Below are 18,638 nucleotides of genomic sequence, written 5' to 3' on the forward strand. Positions count from 1 at the left end.
ATTCTTCGTCACTTAATTCAGACGGAAATTTCTAAATCTTGAGCATGGTTCTCCTCTGTACTACCTAGCATTTACACAAATAATTGGGTCCATAAAACAGCTCATGCAGTTTTAAGACTCCATGTTCAGAAAGAGGAATAATAACACTACGGAGTCCGAAGAGGGTCAAACGTGATTTACTGCCGAATTGCCAGCACGCTAGGCTTTCCTCTTTATGAGCGCAGTCTTATCTTGCCATCATGTGGTAAGTAAAAATAGCTTGCTTCAAGGTATAGTACTGTATATACAGCAGTAACTGCAAGTCCCAAACAGATGAAACCTCACAATAAATCAGGTTTTGATTTCACAATCAAAATCCTTAAAACAGTTAATAGCTTTTGACTGTATGTAGTTTATCTAGTATCAAACATTTATTGGATAGGCAATATATGCTTCAACAATTCCTTAAAGCTGATAGCACTGTGGCTCAGAGGCATGGTTTAGTACTGGTTTAGTACTGTTGATTCACAGCTCTTGACTCCTGGGTCATATTCTTCAGATACATGTTCCCAGTTCCTGCTGACATACTGTACTGTCTAGGTTAAACAGTATCTCTAAATTATCCCTGTGTATGTGTGTCCTGTGATGAACTGGTGTCAAATTCAGGTTGTTGCCTTATGCCCTGTGCTCCCAGAATAAGAGTTCCCTGAGTTACTGTGAGCCTTACTTAGAAAGAAGCACTTACATAATTTACAAGACGATCAAATTTGATGCTGTTGTTATTGGATTTTGTTTGCTCTGTGGGGAGCTTTGATTCATCCTTTTCACCGTCTTTCCTCTCCTCAGCAAAATGTCATGCCCATTGAGACTGTGTTGTGTCAGTGTCCATCTCACTGTTGTTGAAAGAATGTTAACTCCTGCACTTGCAGAGAACTAACCGTACTCCAAGGAACCTTATTGGCACTTTTGTTCGTAGTTCAAGACAGTTAAGAATATCTTCTTCTTTCATGAACAAACTACCAAGCAGACACATACTGTAGATACACAGTCTTGCATACAACACTGTGTAAAAGTCATCCTGATGCAATCTGTCAGTAAGATAAGGTATGCAATTGTCTCACAGGAATCACATTTTTAAAGCTTTCCAATTGTATCAATGCCTAAACTTACTGTACATACTGTAGGTCTTAAGGCAATCTATGTCCCTTTCTGTTTACCTTCAGTTGCAACCAATTAAATCTGTTGTATAGCTTTATGCAACTATAATATTAGGTGTTAGGTAATATTTCATTTTTCCAGTTATTAAATTAGAATTTTAATTAGCAGAATTTGCATTATATACCTATTTTTCTCTTTCTTATTCCTATCATTTCTCATTCCAGTACTGTGTTAAGCTCACAATAATATTATAAATCACATTTGGATTTATATACCTCACTGTTTGTTCAATTAATATAATTCTATTCTTGTGATAAAATAACTTATTTCCAATCGTAATATTTGTACTCTATTATGTCCAGACGAAAAAATGTCACAATTTGTAACAATGTAAAATGAAATTGTAACAATGCTACAATGTCAGAAACGTTGTAATTTATTAAATATGTAGAACTTGATAGATTATTACGTCTTTTTGATTTAGCGGCATTTTGAACTTTACTAGACTAATATAAAAACAGAAAAAAAGAACATTCTCAAGCAGTACATAAATAAAGTGCAGTTCATGAACGAAAGGAAAGACTGCCCCCCTGCTGGTGATTTGATAAACGGACTTGCCTTGCTCTTCGTTTCAGTTTCATTTCTCGGAGTGTCTGAAAACAGGGGGGGAACTGAGTGAGAGCTGGAGGAGTTTCTCTGTCAAGATGTCTGGTCTCGTTCTTTCTAACTGTGCCACGAAAGCTCTTTGCAGAAACCAGGGGTGCCTGGAGTATCGGCTGCTTAAGGGTGTTATCTGCCAGAGTTTCAATGTGGGAGACCGGCGGCTCTTCGACGTCCTGAGCGACAGCAGTAGGTTTGTCATAGTTCAGGGCAGAGAGGAAAAGATCCCGGGGTGCGACCTGAGCCCTGACAGCATAATAGTCGCCAAGACAAGACTGCGGTTGTGCAAAAGTTATCCCGAGTGTGACACCTGCGAAGATCTCCATCTGTGCAGATATTTCGTTTGCGGTCACTGCAGATACGGCCAAGGAAGGTAAGACGTGAGACGGAGAGGGGGACTGAGCTGGTTTTGGAGCAGATCCAGTGAAGGAGGGGTGTTAAAGCACTGACCCCCTGAATACGGATGATTAAAACAAATAATAAGATTAATACCGGTATTCAAACATTCAATGCGGATTACACAGCGCCCGCATTTAGTACAGTATGTTGACTGACTTCTCTACCCCCACATTTGCCCAGTAAAACATTTAACAAAGCGAAGTGCCACTTCTTCCTGGTTTAATATCTTTATTTATCTTCTGTACAGATTCTCCAAATGAAGGTTGATGTTAAAAGTATCGTGTCAAACTCGAATGCATTATACTGTATATTCTGCGGAAGCGCCTGTTGCTATGCCCTGTTGGAAGTTTGCGGTTTCAATTTGGGTTGTCTTGCGGCTTTCCAGTTACTTGACTACTTCTCTTCCCACTTTTCAATGAAGGTTGTTTTTTTCTTAAAAAACTGAGCACGGTGTGATCTCACAGGAAGATATGTGTTTGGAGAGATGGGGTGTACCCCGTGACGGCTGCTCGGCAGTCAAAAGTTCACGCACTTCCCCGCTTACGTTGCATCAACTTGGACTTGGTTATGACTGACTTCTCTGTTTTATTACCTGGTTTCCCATTTTGAAAGGGATTTTAAATTTCTGCATTGTACCAATGTGCCAAAACTGTATAAAGAGAGTAAAAGATGCCTTATAGATCCTTTAAAAACGTTTTGTTGTTTCTTATTCAGATCTTTTGTGGTAACCACGTATGATGTGGCTGCATCATTATGACGGGATTGATAAGCGTGTGGGAGGTTGGTCTAATTTTGTGATGGTTTTGATAACTGCGATTTGGCATTTCTCGTTTTAACCCCCGTATGAACTGGAACACAGGTCAGCAGGCAGACAGCACGTCCAGCGGGTAAAGTAACATACCTAAATCTACAAAAAAGCAGCCTGTTCATGTAGATTTTTTTAAATTGGATAATAAACCGGAACAAGCGATACTTGATTGGTTATTATATTGTTAAATGTGTGAGTGCTTGTCACTTTCACACTTATTCGGAATGCAGAGGCTTGGATAATCGATTTGCTTTTTTTTTGGAAAAACTTTACAGAAAGACTGTAGAGGTGCTACTCAGAAGAACCCGACTGCATTCATGGGTGTCATGGAAATAAAAGGAAAAGGGGTGTTTTTTTAAAATTTAAGTAGGTCCTAGTGATAAACTTTAAAAAGGTTTTTAAAGTTTATCTGCTAAAGACATTATGCCTACTGTATATTTACAGTATACAGTATAGTGATACAGTATTTTGCAATTAAAATGTAGGTTTTATTTTACAGTATTTTTGTAACTGGTTGAGAAAATAGGCAGAGCGTCTGATGTTTTTTATGGGTAGGCACTATATCTCGAGCTATTCATAAGAACGTTCCACGTTCGTTGGCAGAGGTGGTACTATAAAGCAGCCAGTATTCATAGGGACAATTGATTGCAGCTACTGTACACTTTGGCAGCAGCCATATCACTGGACAGCTCACAACTGACAAACCACTTGAGCTCAGTGGGTGTGAGCCTGGTCAGTACCTGGATGGGAGACCTCCTGGGAAAAACTAAGGCTGCTGCTGGACGAGGTGTTAGTGGGGGGACAGCAGGGGGTGCTCACCCTGAGGTTTGTGTGGGTAATGTACTGTATGTCAGTACCCTGATTTTAAGCCAGGAGCTGCTTCTCAGCAACAGTTCATAGACTATTTAGATGGGAAGCTAGATTGAGAGGCAGTAGAGACAAATGCATTTCTTGAAATAAAACTGTTACTTAATATTCTGGATTGTTGACTTACTTGAATCAAGTGAGCTAGGGTGGAGCTGAGACTTATGGTGGTAAGTAGAATATAAATATTTGATTTTTCTCTTCTCCTTGAGCCCTATTGCACAGCACTACCTTTAACGGTAGGGCACTCTAAAACTTCCTCTTTTCAATTTATTTTTCAGGAACAAATGCAGAAACTCACACGATATCCATTCGGACCACAATGGAGCCATTCTGAGAGCCCATTTTCTGCAAGACCTGGACGAAGCTGAGCTGTTTCAGCTCCTGCTGCAGAACGACTCCTACCTTCTGCCTGAGGTGAGGATCTCGGGACAAGGCAGTGTGGGTTTCACAAAAAGACTTGACAAATCCTGAAATTGGTTTCAATAAAATGCTTTTAAAAAGTCTTATAACGACTTAGAAGAAAGGTCATGAACAAGAGTAGGCTATTCTGTCCATCTAGGTCGTTTGTTTGTTGAGTTACAACATTGAATATTTTGGCCAGCAGCTTCTGCAAGGAAACTATTTTTTCTGGACCCCCTGGCTGGGAGGCCTGTTACCGTCACCCACAACTCTTTGTGTAAAGAACCATGTCCTTTTCCTCACCTTAAACCTTTTTCACTTTTATTTTCTATGTGTAGGCCAGTGTCCTTGTTCCACTCTTGAATCTAAATAGTCCCCTTGTTTACCCAGTCTACGTAACTTTTACCCATTCTCCTTTGAATTGCCTTCATGGTCGACTAAAGAGATGCAGTTCTTTTAATACAGCAGTTTATATTAGCTGTGTCTGCTGGTTCTTCTCATGTAGGCTTCTTCCCAAAAAGTGTAGAAATATCCTGTAGTCTGAAGATTCCAAATTAAAATCCAGAAAATAGCACTTGTTGGAATCCCAGGGGTATTACTAAACCGGCTGAGCACTATTGTGTGAGGACCCCTGTAGCAGACACTAGTGTCAGTGAACATTGTCCTTGTTCCCCAAAAATGGCACCGAAGTACTACTGTGTCTAGTCTTTTTCAGTTTGCAGCACTTTTCATAACTTCGAATTTTCTGTTCTTAGTGAGCTTAAAATGAATCCTTTCCTTATTCTCCCCTTATTATTTTATTATGTTAAAATTTGATGTTATCTGAAGTTTGCTACTAATAAGTTCCATACACTATAGTGCTATATTGCCTATGTTTTGGTTTTAAAATGTGGATTCACCAGTTATTCTCTCATTGGGACTACCAATTATATGTCAGCTTGGCCAGCTGGCTTCAACTCCTACTCTGCATGTACAGTAGTGAGTTAGCCTGCAGATAGGCACCCTTGACATCACCAGCAGTCAGATCCTTTTGTCATCTGACACTCTGCAGATCCATAGTGCTGACAGGAGCATTACTACTGATTGTAGGAGTGACACATCTATCACTGATAACACTGTGAGCCACCATCCTGCAGGTGCTTGGCTGTCCGCAGGAGTTACTATTGCACCAGTAGCCAGGGGGAAAGTTGAGTTACAAATGATAATAATAATAATAATTATTGCTTACACTTATATAGCACTTTTCTGGACACTCCACTCAAAGCGCTTTACAGGTAATGGGGACTCCCCTCCACCATCACCACCAATGTGCAGCATCCACCTGGATGATGCGACGGCAGCCATAGTGCGCCAGAATGCTCACCACACATCGGCTATCAGTGGGGAGGAGAGCAGAGTAATGTAGCCAATTCATAGAGGGGGATTATTAGGAGGCCATGATTGGTAAGGGCCAATGGGAAAATTGGCCAGGACACCAGGGTTACACCCCTACTCTTTTCGAGAAGCGTCCTGGGATTTTTAGTGACCACAGAGAGTCAGGACCTCGGTTTTACGTCTCATCCGAAGGACGACGCCTGTTTTTACAGTATAGTGTCCCCATCACTATACTGGGGCATTAGGACCCACATGGACCGCAGGGTGAGCACCCCCTGCTGGCCCCACTAACACCTCTTCCAGCAGCAACCTAGTTTTTCCCGGGAGGTCTCCAATCCAGGTACTGACCAGGCTCACACCTGCTTAGCTTCAGTGGGTTGCCAGTTGTGAGTTGCAGGGTGATATGGCTGCTGGCTGATGATGGTCCCCAAGCTTGAACCAGCACTGTCTTGGCCATACAGTGCTCAGCCTTACATTTTAAACAAATTACTTCACTGTTTGGGTCAGCTGGGAAGTAGAATACAATACAATACAATAGAATTACAATATGGAATATTGGGATAATCTAGGAATACAAGTATAATTAATTATTTGTTGTTCATACTTCACAGATCTGCCTTCATTACAATAAGGGCAGTGGGCCATATGGGTCCTGTACCTTCAAGGAGAGGTGCACCAACCTTCATGTCTGCCAGCACTACATACAAGGAGACTGCAAGTTTGGTGGTAATTGCAAGAGGTTCCACTCATTTGACATGAATGCCCGGAATATTTTGTCAGGCAGGGGCCTCAGTGCAGAACAAATCCATATCCTGCCTGCCATTTATAAGAACAAGTACAGGATTGACAGCTCTGCTCAGACTCCAGCAAAAGGTGAGGACAATCGACCCGTTTGATGAGACAACAGAAAGCCTTGATCATTTGAATGGAGTTTTTCTTTGAATGAATGTCCTTGAAGATTACAGGTTACGTAGTATGAGAGTGAAGTGACACTCCTGTACCTGTAGCCCTGAGAACTAAATGGCCATGTCTAATTTGTTTTTAATCTGATTCATTATTGTGCTATTTCACATAATCCTGCTTCCAGCTCTGACATGTGTGGTATACAGTACACCATCTGTCAGTTCTAATGTATCTGTTGTAAGCTTTAAACGTGTATTAAATTGTAAAATGCCTACTGGGTCACAAAACAGTGAAATCTATGAGTAAGACAAATGTTACAGTTATAATATCTAAGGGCCCTATATTCAATCTCTTTCCACCACTAAGGTGATTTCAATATTTGGACCTAAAACTCAAAAGTAATTGAATCTAGCATGGACGTGTTTAGAGGGTGGTGCAGTGGTTAGCACTGCTGTCTCGTAGCACTGGGGTCCTGGGTACAATTCCAAACCTGGGGCACTATCTGCGTGGACTTTGCATGTTCTCCCTGTGTTCACATGCGTTTCCACCAGGTGCTTGAATTTCCTCCCACAGTCCAAAGACAAACAGTTCTGGTAGGTTAATTGGCTTTTTGTCAAATCTGGCCTTGGTTTGAGTGAGTGCGGGCTTGTGTCTGTGTGTCTGCCCTGTGATGAACTGCAGTCCCATGTTGGATGTGTCCTATCCTATATGTGTTGCTTGCCAGCTAGGCTCCAGATCTCCCACAACCCTGCCTTAGATAAAGAGTTTAGAAAATGCAAGGATGGGTAGACATGTTTCATTTTCAGTTAAATCAATGTAAAATTACCAGAGTATTTAAAGCAAACTCAACTGAGTATCCCCAGTGGAAGAAACAGTTCCCCTGACTTTTATCTTACACCACAATGTCATCACTGCGCAGTCAGCTTCTTTAAACTCTTACTGTGTCCATAGGAAAGAAAGAGCGCCTGAGACATGTGTCAACAAGCTCTGTCAATGAAGTGGACAGGAATGAAATCTGCCTGTTTTTCATCCGAAAACACTGCAGTTTCAAAGGTGAGGCGCTGGGATTTTTTCAGCATTTGCCAGTGCTGTGGCAACATCCAGTTACATTGTTTTCTTCCTTTTTCTTCCCTTTGATATATTTCAATGAATGTGTTGCCTGCTGCTGCTGTTCCTGCCTATGTGGCTTTTTCTGTTCACCAATCACTTTTCAACATATGAAGTGGCACTGAGGAGGATGTCTCCAAGCTGACTGAAAAAGTATTGTGAATCACAATTATATCAGTGTTACACGCCACACTTTTTTAGAGGACGTTTATTGTGGTGCTTCACTTACATACAGTATGTCCCGTGCATGTTTCATGTAAGGAGTGTTTATGCTAAGAAGGCTGTACAACATGGTGTTTTTACTGGAGCAACTGTGAAATACTCTTCTTCTAAATATAATGACAGGGCCTCACCTAGGATTTAGTTTCACAGTCTTCTAGTTATACAGTAAGTCCAGAGTCTGAATCACTACTCCTCACTACCACTTCTTAAACAATGCAATAGCAACAAATCTCAGTTATGCAGTGGTTAGGAATTGTCAAAGGCTACCTGCTAGGTATAGGCAGCTATGCCACCAGTGCACACACTACAGTAGGGAATATTTCAAAGGAGAATTAAACCATTTAAAATTCATTTGAATGATCTTTCTGTACTTTTATTTCTTAGTGGACATGATCTGTAGGATTCTCAAGAGTCATTTTTATGTGAAATCTTTCATGACATGGCGAGTAAACATGGGTTCTCACAGTTTACATTTTGGATTTTCATTTTGAGGAAGATAAGGGAAAAAGTAAAGTAAAACTGACTTATTTGCTTAATTGAGTGCATATGGTCAAAAAAAGGTAAATTGTGCACATGTGTTGGAACGTCTGTGGTTCAACACCCACTTTCTACTTTCACCGACTTTGCCAGCAGCCATATCACCCTGCAACTCCCAGCTGGCAGCCCCACTGAAGCTCAGCAGGTGTGAGCCTGGTCAGTACCTGGATGGGAGACCTTATGGGCAAAACTAAGGTTGCTGCTGGAAGAGGTGTTAGTGGGGCTGGCAGGGGGCGCTCACCCTGTGGTCCACGTGGGTCCTAATGCCCCGGTATAGTGACGGGGACACTATACTGTAAACAGGCGCCGTCCTTCAAATGAGACGTAAAACCGAGGTCCTGACTCTCTGTGGTCATTAAAAATCCCAGGGTGTTTCTTGAAAAGAGTAGGGGTGTAACCCCGGCGTCCTGGCCAAATTTCCCATTGGCCCTTACCAGTCATGGCCTCCTAATAATCCTCTATGAATTGGCTTCATCACTCTGCTGTCCTCCCCACTGAGAGCTGATGTGTGGTGAGCGTTCTGCTGCACTATGGCTGCTGTCGCGTCATCCAGAAAAGCGCTATATAAGTGTAAGCAATTATTATTATTATTAATAGGGGGTTAATTCTGCCTTGGAGCAGTAATCTACAGTATAATGCCGTATCAGCACTCCAATACTGAACAGTTACTGTCCTGTGACATCGCATCACTCTCCAGCAAAACAACCAGAGTCATTCAGAATGAAAACAGCATGACAGCTCAATGTCTCCGAACTTCAAACCTTGCACCTGTCTACAGCAGTTATTTGACATTATTAAACAGTTACAGAAGAATTTGGGAAGACAGATTGACAAATGGATTCTGTATACAACAGGAGTTTAGCTTTAATTGGTTAAAATACTGGTTATTCTACCATATATGCATGTCCTCATTACCCGCAATGTGTTTTGTAACATATGGGCTCCTGTTGCTCTCCCGTTTTCTCCAGATAAGTGTGTTCGTGTTCACTACCATCTGCCTTACAAGTGGGAGATCTTAGACAGCGATGGGACAACCTGGAAAAATCTTCCCAACATGGAAGAAATTGAAAAGGCATACTGCAACCCAGAAAATTCAACAAGGTACCATACATGATACTTGATAATTTACCATAAGATATTTCCAGTGTTTAATCATTTTGATGGGTAATATTTTAAAGATTTATTTTTTAATTGATTAATATTTGTACCAGGACAGCACAGTGATGTAGTGGTTAGCATTGCTGCTCTGCAGTGCTGGGGCCCTGGGTTTAAGTCCTGGGGTTCTATCTGAGTGGAGTTTGCATGTTCTCCCCATGTTCACGTGGATTTCCTCCAGGTGCTCTGGTTTCTTCACACGGTCCAAAGACATACTGGTGGGTTAATTGGCTCCTGGGAGAAAGAGGCTTTGTTGTGAGTGTGTGCATCTGTGTCTATGTGAGCCCTGCAATGGACTGGTGTCCCTTCCAGATTGTATCCCACCTTGTGCCTGTTGCTTTCCAGCATAGGCTCGGGCGTCCCCTCTAAACCCTGGATAAAGCAGTTAGAAAATGGTTGGATTGAATAATTGTACTGCAGTGACAGATGGGTCACGGATCATTCAAATTAAAGTTGCTGCTGTGAAGATAACTCAGGAATGTTGATTTAACAGCTCACAACCTACAGTTAAATCTCTTTTCTCTCTGTAAACCTGGATACTAGGTTTGTAGTGTAACCCCGGCATCCTGGCCAAATTTCCCATTGACCCTTACCAATCATGGCCTCTCAATAAAGCCCATCTATGAATTGGCTTCATTACTCTGCTCTCCTCCCCACTGATAGCTGGTGTGGGGTGAGCGTTCTGGCGCACTATGGCTGCCGTCGCATCATCCAGGTGGGGCTGCACATTGGTGGTAGTGGAGGGGAGTCCCCATTATCTGTAATACCTGAGCTTTGAGTGGAGTGTCCAGAAAAGCGCTATATAAGTGTAAGCAATTATTATTATTATTAGACTACAAAATGAATGGGAACCTATCTCTCTATTCTAAAAATGCACGCACTAGCCAGGAGAGGCTGTTTTTTAACTGAGGGATTCTCTATACAGGAAATCAGGAGTTTCCTAAAAACAACAGCACGGCAACTTAAATCTGGTCCTTCTGGATGATCTGGACAAGGAGCTCTTGCTTTCTCTCTCCCTCTCCTCTTTCTTGTCACTTCCGTTCTGTCCTTTCTGTGTCCTCCTCTCCCTGTTCTCTCTGTATGTGCCCTTTTATGCTGTGTTCCTGGACTGTTATCACTCTTAATGATTTACCAAGAATTTAGATAACTAAGGTAAACCCAGGGTAAATCTGATGATTTCTTTGTTCTGTTAATTTCATGCCCCTACATCTCATAAACATAACCTCACTTAGAAGCTCAGAGAACTGAAAATGTTGACATTGGTGCTGACCATTGTCCCTAGATTCTTAAAGACACTTCAATAGTCGCCATAGCTGAAACAGTATGAGCCATCTGTGTCGAAGAAACCCCTTTCTTAAAAGTACTTAGCAGGGCTTGTTTGTGTTGACAGTTTGGGGTCTCCAGCTGTGAATTTCCTCACCATGACCTGCGGCCCGGCTGAAGTCAGGCGTCTCTCCACAGCCTCCTCTGTCACCAAACCTCCACACGTCATCCTCACAACAGAATGGGTCTGGTACTGGAAGAACGAGTTCGGGAAGTGGGTGGAGTATGGCTGCTCAGTGAGTCATCTCTGTTTGGCTGACAGTATTTTTGCTTAAAAATAGGCCCCCGTGAGTTTAAAACCTAAACTGGGTGATTATTGAGAACATGTGAATATCACTACACTCATGCTTTTTAAGTACTTTTGGAGATATGAACTCATTTGGGATGTTTTGGTTCTTGCAGGACAAGCAGGTAGTGTCAACAGTCACATCAAAAACCTTGGAGAATGTGTACTTAGCTGGTACTGAAAGCAACTTTCCCTTCAGCGTGGGTAATCATGATTACATTCTCTTCTTTAAAGGTAGGTACCCGTTTGTTCACACACACATCTTTATCATGTTGCATTGGAGATTTATTAAGTTCTTAAGAGGAGGTAGTTCTGTTACCAGGGCTCAGCTGTTTTCTTAAGCAGATACATTTGTTTAATCTTTGCAACGTGGTTTGTGCCTTTCAGATATGTATCAGCAGAATCAGAAGTATAAAACAAAGAGAGAGGTGAGAAGGAGGCCAAGACTTGTTTCTGTGCAAGATGTGGAGAGAAAGAGGTACTTTAAAAATCTCTTTTCTTTTTATCATGGTGCAGGCTAACCTACAGTAATGCTGGACAAGAAGACTATATTGTGAACCCCATACAAATATTAATTGTCAAATTATAATTTTTAATATTGGTGTAAATGCATTGTCCATGTGAATGTGTTATCCATGGTCCTGTTTGTTCACTGATGTGCAAAAGCCTTAAACAGCCTTAAAAATGCCCCGAGCATCAGCCATTTACATTGTAGCAACTAGAGCTTCCACTAGTGTTTTCTATTATTGTAGCAACTTTGACTGGTCTTAATAAAAAGAAAGACACCAAAGTGAGAGGAACCAAACTTGACATTTAGCAATCTTTCATTTACACTGACCAGAATCTTCAAAAAATAGATCACAAGAACTCACGATCAACTATGAGCTGGCAATATAAAGTTTTGCAGTTGCTAATTCATCACAAATTATCAGTTCTGTGTAATAGATGGAGTTAGGTTTTTCTCTTTGGTATCATTAGTTGTTGCTCTCTACCAACGTTGCTCTTCCTCATCTAAAATGTAGGATTTTTACGATATCAAAGTACATTCATAACAAAATAAAAAATTCCGTAGAAACCTGGCATAGAATTTTGTTTCTGTGTAAAGAAAAAAATATATTGAATGAAATAAAAAATGTAAGAGCAAGATTTTTGCACTGTGCTTGGATCAAACTTCATTCCTCCTCAGTGCAGGTTCTCATTGCTAATGTCCTTTCCATTCTTGTTTTGTTTAATGCAAAGGGGATCTTCATATACACCAAATTCCACTGATGTCTCCATTCCGTCTCACTGGGACAAGAGTGCTCTGCTAGACTGTGAATATAAGGTATTATTATTATTGTTGTAGGATGCTGTTTCAGTGACTGAATAGTGAACAGTTTGGGATTTTTCACAGCAGTTGAAGGAATATTATCATCTAATCTTCTGGGAGGTATTTAGTTACTTTCCTTTTTTGTGTCCCATTAATTGTACAAGAGTCTGATTTGGGTTGTTTGGCAAGTTTTTCAGTATAAATTGGTTATGAAAAGAAAGCTTCTTGAAGTGTGTTAGTGTCGCAGATGACATTTTGGACAGTACCTCACCAGTTTTCTTCAGATCTCTGTGCAGCTCCCAATGGCTTCCTCAGCTTGTTTTACTCCATCTTAAGAACTATAAGGAGTTTAGAATTTCAAGAAAACCATCTTAGAAGAACAAAACAACTGCACTAAATTGAGCAAAGTTGTGATGTCAAAATACAGCTGAAGGGAACTAATTGTATGGTAGACGCAACAAATGATATGCCAGCAGCCATATCACTCTGCAACTCACAACTGGCAACCCACTGAAGCTCAGCAGGTGTGAGCCTGGTCAGTACCTGGATGGGAGACCTCCTGGGAAAAACTAAGGTTGCTGCTGGAAGAGGTGTTAGTGGGGCCAGCAGGGGGCGCTCACCCTGCGGTCCATGTGGTTCCTAATGCCCCAGTATAGTGACAGGGACACTGTACTGTAAACAGGACCCACCCTTCGAATGAGACGTAAAACCAAGGTCCTGACTCTCTGTGGTCATTAAAAATCCCAGGGCGTTTCTCGAAAAGAGTAGGGGTGTAACCCCGGCGTCCTGGCCAAATTTCCCATTGGCCCATACTCCTAATAATCCCCACCAATGAATTGGCTTCATTACTCTGCTCTTCTCCCCACTGATAGCTGATGTGTGGTGAGCGTTCTGGTGCACTATGGCTGCCGTCGCATCATACAGGTGGGGCTGCACATTGGTGGTGTTGGAGGGGAGTCCCTGTAAAGCACTTTGAGTGGAGTGTCCAGAAAAGCACTATATAAGTGCAAGCAATCAATCATCATGAACTAGAAGAAAAGAGTAGGGTTCTAGAAGTAAAGAGTAGTTTCGTCCTCATCGTGTGGTACCATCTGCAATCCCACGACTCTTGTACCAATGTATGAAATGTGCTAAATTCTTACTATTTCACATCTAGAAGCACATCTTAAGCCCTGAAAGTAGCAAACCCAGTGAAGAACAAGACACATCACTTCTTCATTTACAAAGATGTCTGGGAACATTAGAGATATTTAGACATAGTGAGGTTGTCAGTGGTACAAAGGTAAAAAAAGGGTTAAAAGGGTAAAAGGTAAAGGTAAAAAAGTTAAACTTTTAAAATGATATAGAAAACTGGAGATGGTTTTTATTGAAAGTAGTAATAGTGTACGTTGCGAGCAGTGTAAAACAAATGCTCTTATTTATTGACTTATTCCAATTTTATTTCTTACCAGCTGATTAAACTAGAAAAGTCTGTTGAGGAATTCACACAAGTGGAAACCCTCTTCAGAAGAACAATGGCAAGAAATGTCATCCACTCAATTCAGAGGATCCAGAATCCATCTCTCTGGAAGATGTTCCAGTGGTATGTTAACTTTAGGATGACTATCCGGTCTGTAAGAACAGTGAAATCTGCATAGCACCTGCCTATCAGATTATGTTCAAAGTGTTTATTGGATTTTCAGAGAAGACAAGACAATATTACATGCTACCATAATACAGTAACGAATAAGTGTGAACAATCCACATGGTATGGCAGACTAGGTACCTAAACAATCTGTGTAAATCCAACATTAATATGAAAAGAGGAAAGAATAAGAAGAAATAAAGAGAAAACCGAAGGAAAAAGAGAAAAAAAAAGCATTGGAAGCACAGAGGAGGAAAGCCACAGTCTGCAAGCTCTTAAAGATGTTTACGAGGGACTGCCAGGCAGAATAAAATTTTGAAACTGAGCCATTGGAGGTGAAATCTGATTTTTTCAAGATGCAGAAAATACATTACATCCCTTACCCCATAAGTGAAAGTGGGTGCAGCAGGTTGTGTCCAGTGGAGCAAAATTAAATGCCTCACTAGTAAAGTGCTTATTTAAATTGCTCTGATAATCTTGCGTTTAATAAAAAAATATAGCATAAATGCAACAATATCTGCCAGGTTTTCATCTTGTTTCGATGCCTCACCTTTTGTTTTACTTAGGCAGAAAGATAAAATGATGAAGAGAAATGGGGGAAACTCAGTGGTGGAGCGGTTTTTGTTCCACGGCACAGAAAAGTCCTTCATTGAGGCCATCTGTGAGCAGAACTTCGACTGGAGAGTCTGTGGTGTGCACGGTTCACTGTATGGGAAAGGTAAGTGGGGTCTGTATTTGTTGAAGGCTGTCGCACCCTCCTTTCATACTTGTGTCAGTTATCCTGTCAATTTCAAAAGAAAGCCTGAGAGGCTGAACAAAATTTTTCACTTGTTTGTAGTAAAAGTGTCCTCACCCAGTTTCCCCAAAGTTTGATTCACAGAAGTCTTTACTTTAACATAAGACTCTTGACATACGAATCCCAGACTTTTTAATAAAAGCATTACCTGTCTTTGTAAAGGAACTGCTTTAATCTGGTAAATAATAGTGGGTTAATAATACCCTGACAACACAATGTAAATGGTTTAGTCATCTGAGAAGCTTAATGTAATATTCATATGTCCATAGCTCAACAAAGAGCTTTTTTTCAAAAGCCCGTGTTTAATATTAATCAGATGGAGTAAAAAATCTGATGTAACTAATATCCTGAAAGCTATACGATTTATTGTGGGTACATCCTTAACTTGTGATTGTGAAAATGCTCCATAAAGATACTAATTATAGTACAGCAAGAAAAGATAAAGAGAACAGAACCAGAATACATAACCTCCACAAAATATATTACATTTCGGCCAAATATGGAACAGGGGAGTTTGGATTCTGAAGAGCAAAATGTAATTGCTCTTGTACCCAATTTCTGACTGACTCCCGAAAACTGAAAGAGAACGTATTGCAGTGCAGTACATTTAAAAATAATTGTAAATGTGGGACCCCCTGAATTGCTCAGCCAGTAAAGGGGGATTTCCAGAGCATGGATTAAGATCAATTATCGCAGGTTCAAATTCTGTTTCTCCAAGAGGCGGCACAGAGCTGGCAGAGCTCTGGTTAACCAGAGCTGCTACTACCTCAGTAGTACTACCAGAGCTGTTAGACCTCAGTATTCTCAAGGGTACCTTGAAATCTCCGCCAATAGCGAAGTCACAGATGCGGTACTTAATGCCTTATGGGGAAAACAGAGTATGGTTCCTTATTACTACAGTTTGTAGTAATTGTGAACCGTTTCAGAAATACTGCTAGTTATTCTTGGTAATAAGTATTTTTAATGGAAATGAGTACTGGAATCTGGATGCAGGTCAAGTGAAGTAGTTGAAGAGGCCTTGACTAGGCAAATGTGGTCCAGTAATGCAGTTAAAGTGGTCACCAAAGTGGACACTATACTGTAAAAAGGTGCCGTGCTTTCACAGGGCATTTCTCGAAAAGAGTAGGGGTGTAACCCCGGCGTCCTGGCCAAATTTCCCATTGGCCTTTTAATAATCCGTCTATGAATTGGCTTCCTCGCTCTGTTCTCCTCTCCACTGATAGCTGATGTGTGGTGAGCGTTCTGGCGCACTATGGCTGCCGTCGCATCATCCAGGTGGGGGCTGCACATTGGTGGTGGTGGAGGGGAGTCCCCATTACCTGTAATGCGCTTTGAGTGGAGTGTCCAGAAAAGCGCTACATAAGTGTAAGGAATTATTATTATAATTATTACTACGACTACAGTACGTTCATTTTTGTGATCACCTGGGCGCAATTCTGTTTTCTCCCAGCAGAGGCCACCCTTATCCCTCCCTGCACCTCATCTTGAGTTATTATTAATAATTTCGCACGAGCAGGCAAAATCGCAAACATCGCGAATGTTGAGGTTTTACTGTATACATAATAGCAAAATGGAACTTTTGAATCCCGATCTTATTGCCTTGAAGTGGTTAACCCTGGACATGGTAAGACAGGAGGGACTGTCCTTGAGCAAGTTTGAACGACTTGCAGTGGGAGTAGGATAGCACATTATCTGTCGATGTTTTACAGGAAGCTACTTTGCCAGGGATGCTTCGTATTCCCACAGCTATTCCAAACCTACGACCAGCAGCAGGATTATGTTTGTAGCACGAGTCCTGGTCGGAGACTTCACTCAAGGAAACAGCGGCTATCTGCGTCCTCCTTTAAAAGAAGGCAATTCGGTCTTTTACGACAGCTGTGTCAACTCGACATCCAACCCATCGATTTTTGTGATCTTTGAGAAACACCAGATCTACCCCGAGTATCTAATTGAGTACAGCTAAAAGCCCCAGACACCCAGGATACTGAAATGGTATCTTAAAGAGATTTCCAAAAAACACAACAGTCTATTGAAACGTATCTTCCTTTCTCTGTGATGTTTTTGTTGTTTTGCATGTGATTGCCTTCACAATGCTTTAAATAATGTTCTGGGTTTAGAGACCGAGAAGTTCCACTGTCTTTTGCAAACTTACTGATTTATATACAAATTTGGAATTAAAAATGAGGTACTGTGTAAAAACGCCTGGACGAAATGAGGCGTTTTTACACAGTAAAATGGTATTCACGAGACGGCAAGACGCTGCTTTTATGTTTTACATTTATTGCGATAGAAATAGTGATAATGCAGAAAAAAGTTTTCTTTCATTCTGATTATGATCCATTTGTTCTAGTATTTCTTACAATGTTCAAAAAGGTTCCTTATACCAGATGAAAGAAAGACAAAAGATGCACCTTAGCACTGACTTTAAAATTGATAACAAATCTGCAAAAATCAGAGGTTTTGAGGACAATGCAAGCTCAGGAGGCAGATAGATTCCTAATACCAAGCGAGGACTAGGAGTGAACAGAGGGTTTAAATAGGGGAGATTGAATAATGAGGATTAATTGATGCCGGCTATGCTCGTAACACTGATAATCTCCTGTTCCAAGACTAAATTGATTCAGCTCCTTTAACCTGTCACTATTATTGGTCTAATTAGTGTGAGAAACTTGACACTGACCTTTGAATTATTTTACATCAGCTACTACAGTTTATATTATTTTTGCAATTTGATTTAATCTGTTTATCAATGCTGTAAGACCTTATTGGCTTATTACATCATCTCAACATGTCTCTGTTTTAAAATCTACACTTGTTATTCTGTACATTAGCATAGTGTTTTTCTTTTTGAATCTTTTACAATTTTAAGTTTTCCCACGATTTTGACCCTGGTGTCTGGTAGACTGTCCACTGAGAAACTCGTGTCAATTTGCATCTTGTGATTAGGACACATCTCAGGCACGTGACTGGACCAGGGCCTTGGACTTGAATATCCAGCAGCAACAATCATATTGGACTCTCCAGGTCTATATTGCCCTCCCATTAGCCATCCCAGTATAAACATACAAAGTTTTAGTAGAATTATCACCTGTATTGTATATGTGCCCTTATTGTATTGCATTGTATTGGTATTATTAAAGATTGACATTCCAAATATAAATAGATCTCTTCCTTATTTCACTTCTCTACTGGAATGTGTTCACATGGTTTCATTAAGATAAAAGGAAAAAGGTAAATACATTAATGTGGATACAAGAATCTACAGTATGTGACCTTTGAGCATTCAAATCTGCAGTACAGTACCAGCACATTGTTTTGCAAAACCTCATCAGGCTGGGTTGGAGCAGCATGGTTGTGGTGAGTTAGCGTTGCTGCCTCACAGCTCTTGGGTCTTGTGTTTCATTTTAGCTTGGGGGCACCTGCTGTGTGGAGTTTGCGTGCTGTGCCCATTGCACGTCCCCGATTTCCTCCCACAGTCCGAAGACCGAAGACTTCTCCTCATTGTTACCCTTTTGTTTGCGCCTTGTCAATCCCATGTGTCAAGTTGTATTCCAGGTTAGGTTTAGGCTGACTTTGACTCAGTATTGGTCTGAGTGGTTATTAAAAGCGAATGCGTGTTTATTTGACATTAAGAAAAGTAGAAGCTTTTTCAGGAAGTTCTTTGAGTGCTATCCACTCTTGGGAGGGAGAGAGGAGAACTTCCCTCAGAGTTGTGGAGGAAATCCAGTGGCA

The 18,638-nt window shown here is 41.0% G+C and overlaps 1 protein-coding gene across 2 annotated transcripts; it reads left to right on the forward strand.

The window, feature by feature from the left end:
- Positions 1–1,653: 1,653 nt before the first annotated feature.
- LOC148829127 (protein mono-ADP-ribosyltransferase PARP12-like) lies at positions 1,654–18,060 on the forward strand. 2 transcript variants are annotated; one of them, XM_088923812.1, is made up of 12 exons: positions 1,654–2,170; positions 4,150–4,285; positions 6,256–6,517; positions 7,499–7,600; positions 9,382–9,514; positions 10,959–11,127; positions 11,294–11,411; positions 11,565–11,655; positions 12,417–12,501; positions 13,938–14,068; positions 14,677–14,828; positions 17,853–18,060. In XM_088923812.1, the coding sequence occupies exons 1-12, from the start codon at positions 1,842–1,844 to the stop codon at positions 17,870–17,872; spliced, it is 1,728 nt and encodes a 575-aa protein (XP_088779938.1). In that variant the 5' UTR covers positions 1,654–1,841; the 3' UTR covers positions 17,873–18,060. The 2 variants fall into 2 exon arrangements, with proteins under 2 accessions (XP_088779938.1, XP_088779937.1); XM_088923811.1 differs by having other exon boundaries at positions 1,655–2,170; positions 16,616–18,060.
- Positions 18,061–18,638: the final 578 nt, after the last annotated feature.

This window comes from Atractosteus spatula, chromosome 8 (genome assembly GCF_055471065.1).
Source record: "Atractosteus spatula isolate fAtrSpa1 chromosome 8, fAtrSpa1.hap1, whole genome shotgun sequence".
NCBI classification, from domain to species: Eukaryota; Metazoa; Chordata; class Actinopteri; order Semionotiformes; family Lepisosteidae; genus Atractosteus; species Atractosteus spatula.

Coding starts and splice junctions, on each gene's coding strand:
- LOC148829127 (XM_088923811.1), top strand. CDS start 1,842: ATGTCTGGTCTCGTTCTTTCTAACTGTGCCACGAAAGCTCTTTGCAGA. Junction 12,502..13,937: donor TGCTAGACTGTGAATATAAG/GTATTATTATTA, acceptor ATTTCTTACCAG/CTGATTAAACTAGAAAAGTC. Junction 14,829..16,615: donor CGGTTCACTGTATGGGAAAG/GTAAGTGGGGTC, acceptor GATGTTTTACAG/GAAGCTACTTTGCCAGGGAT.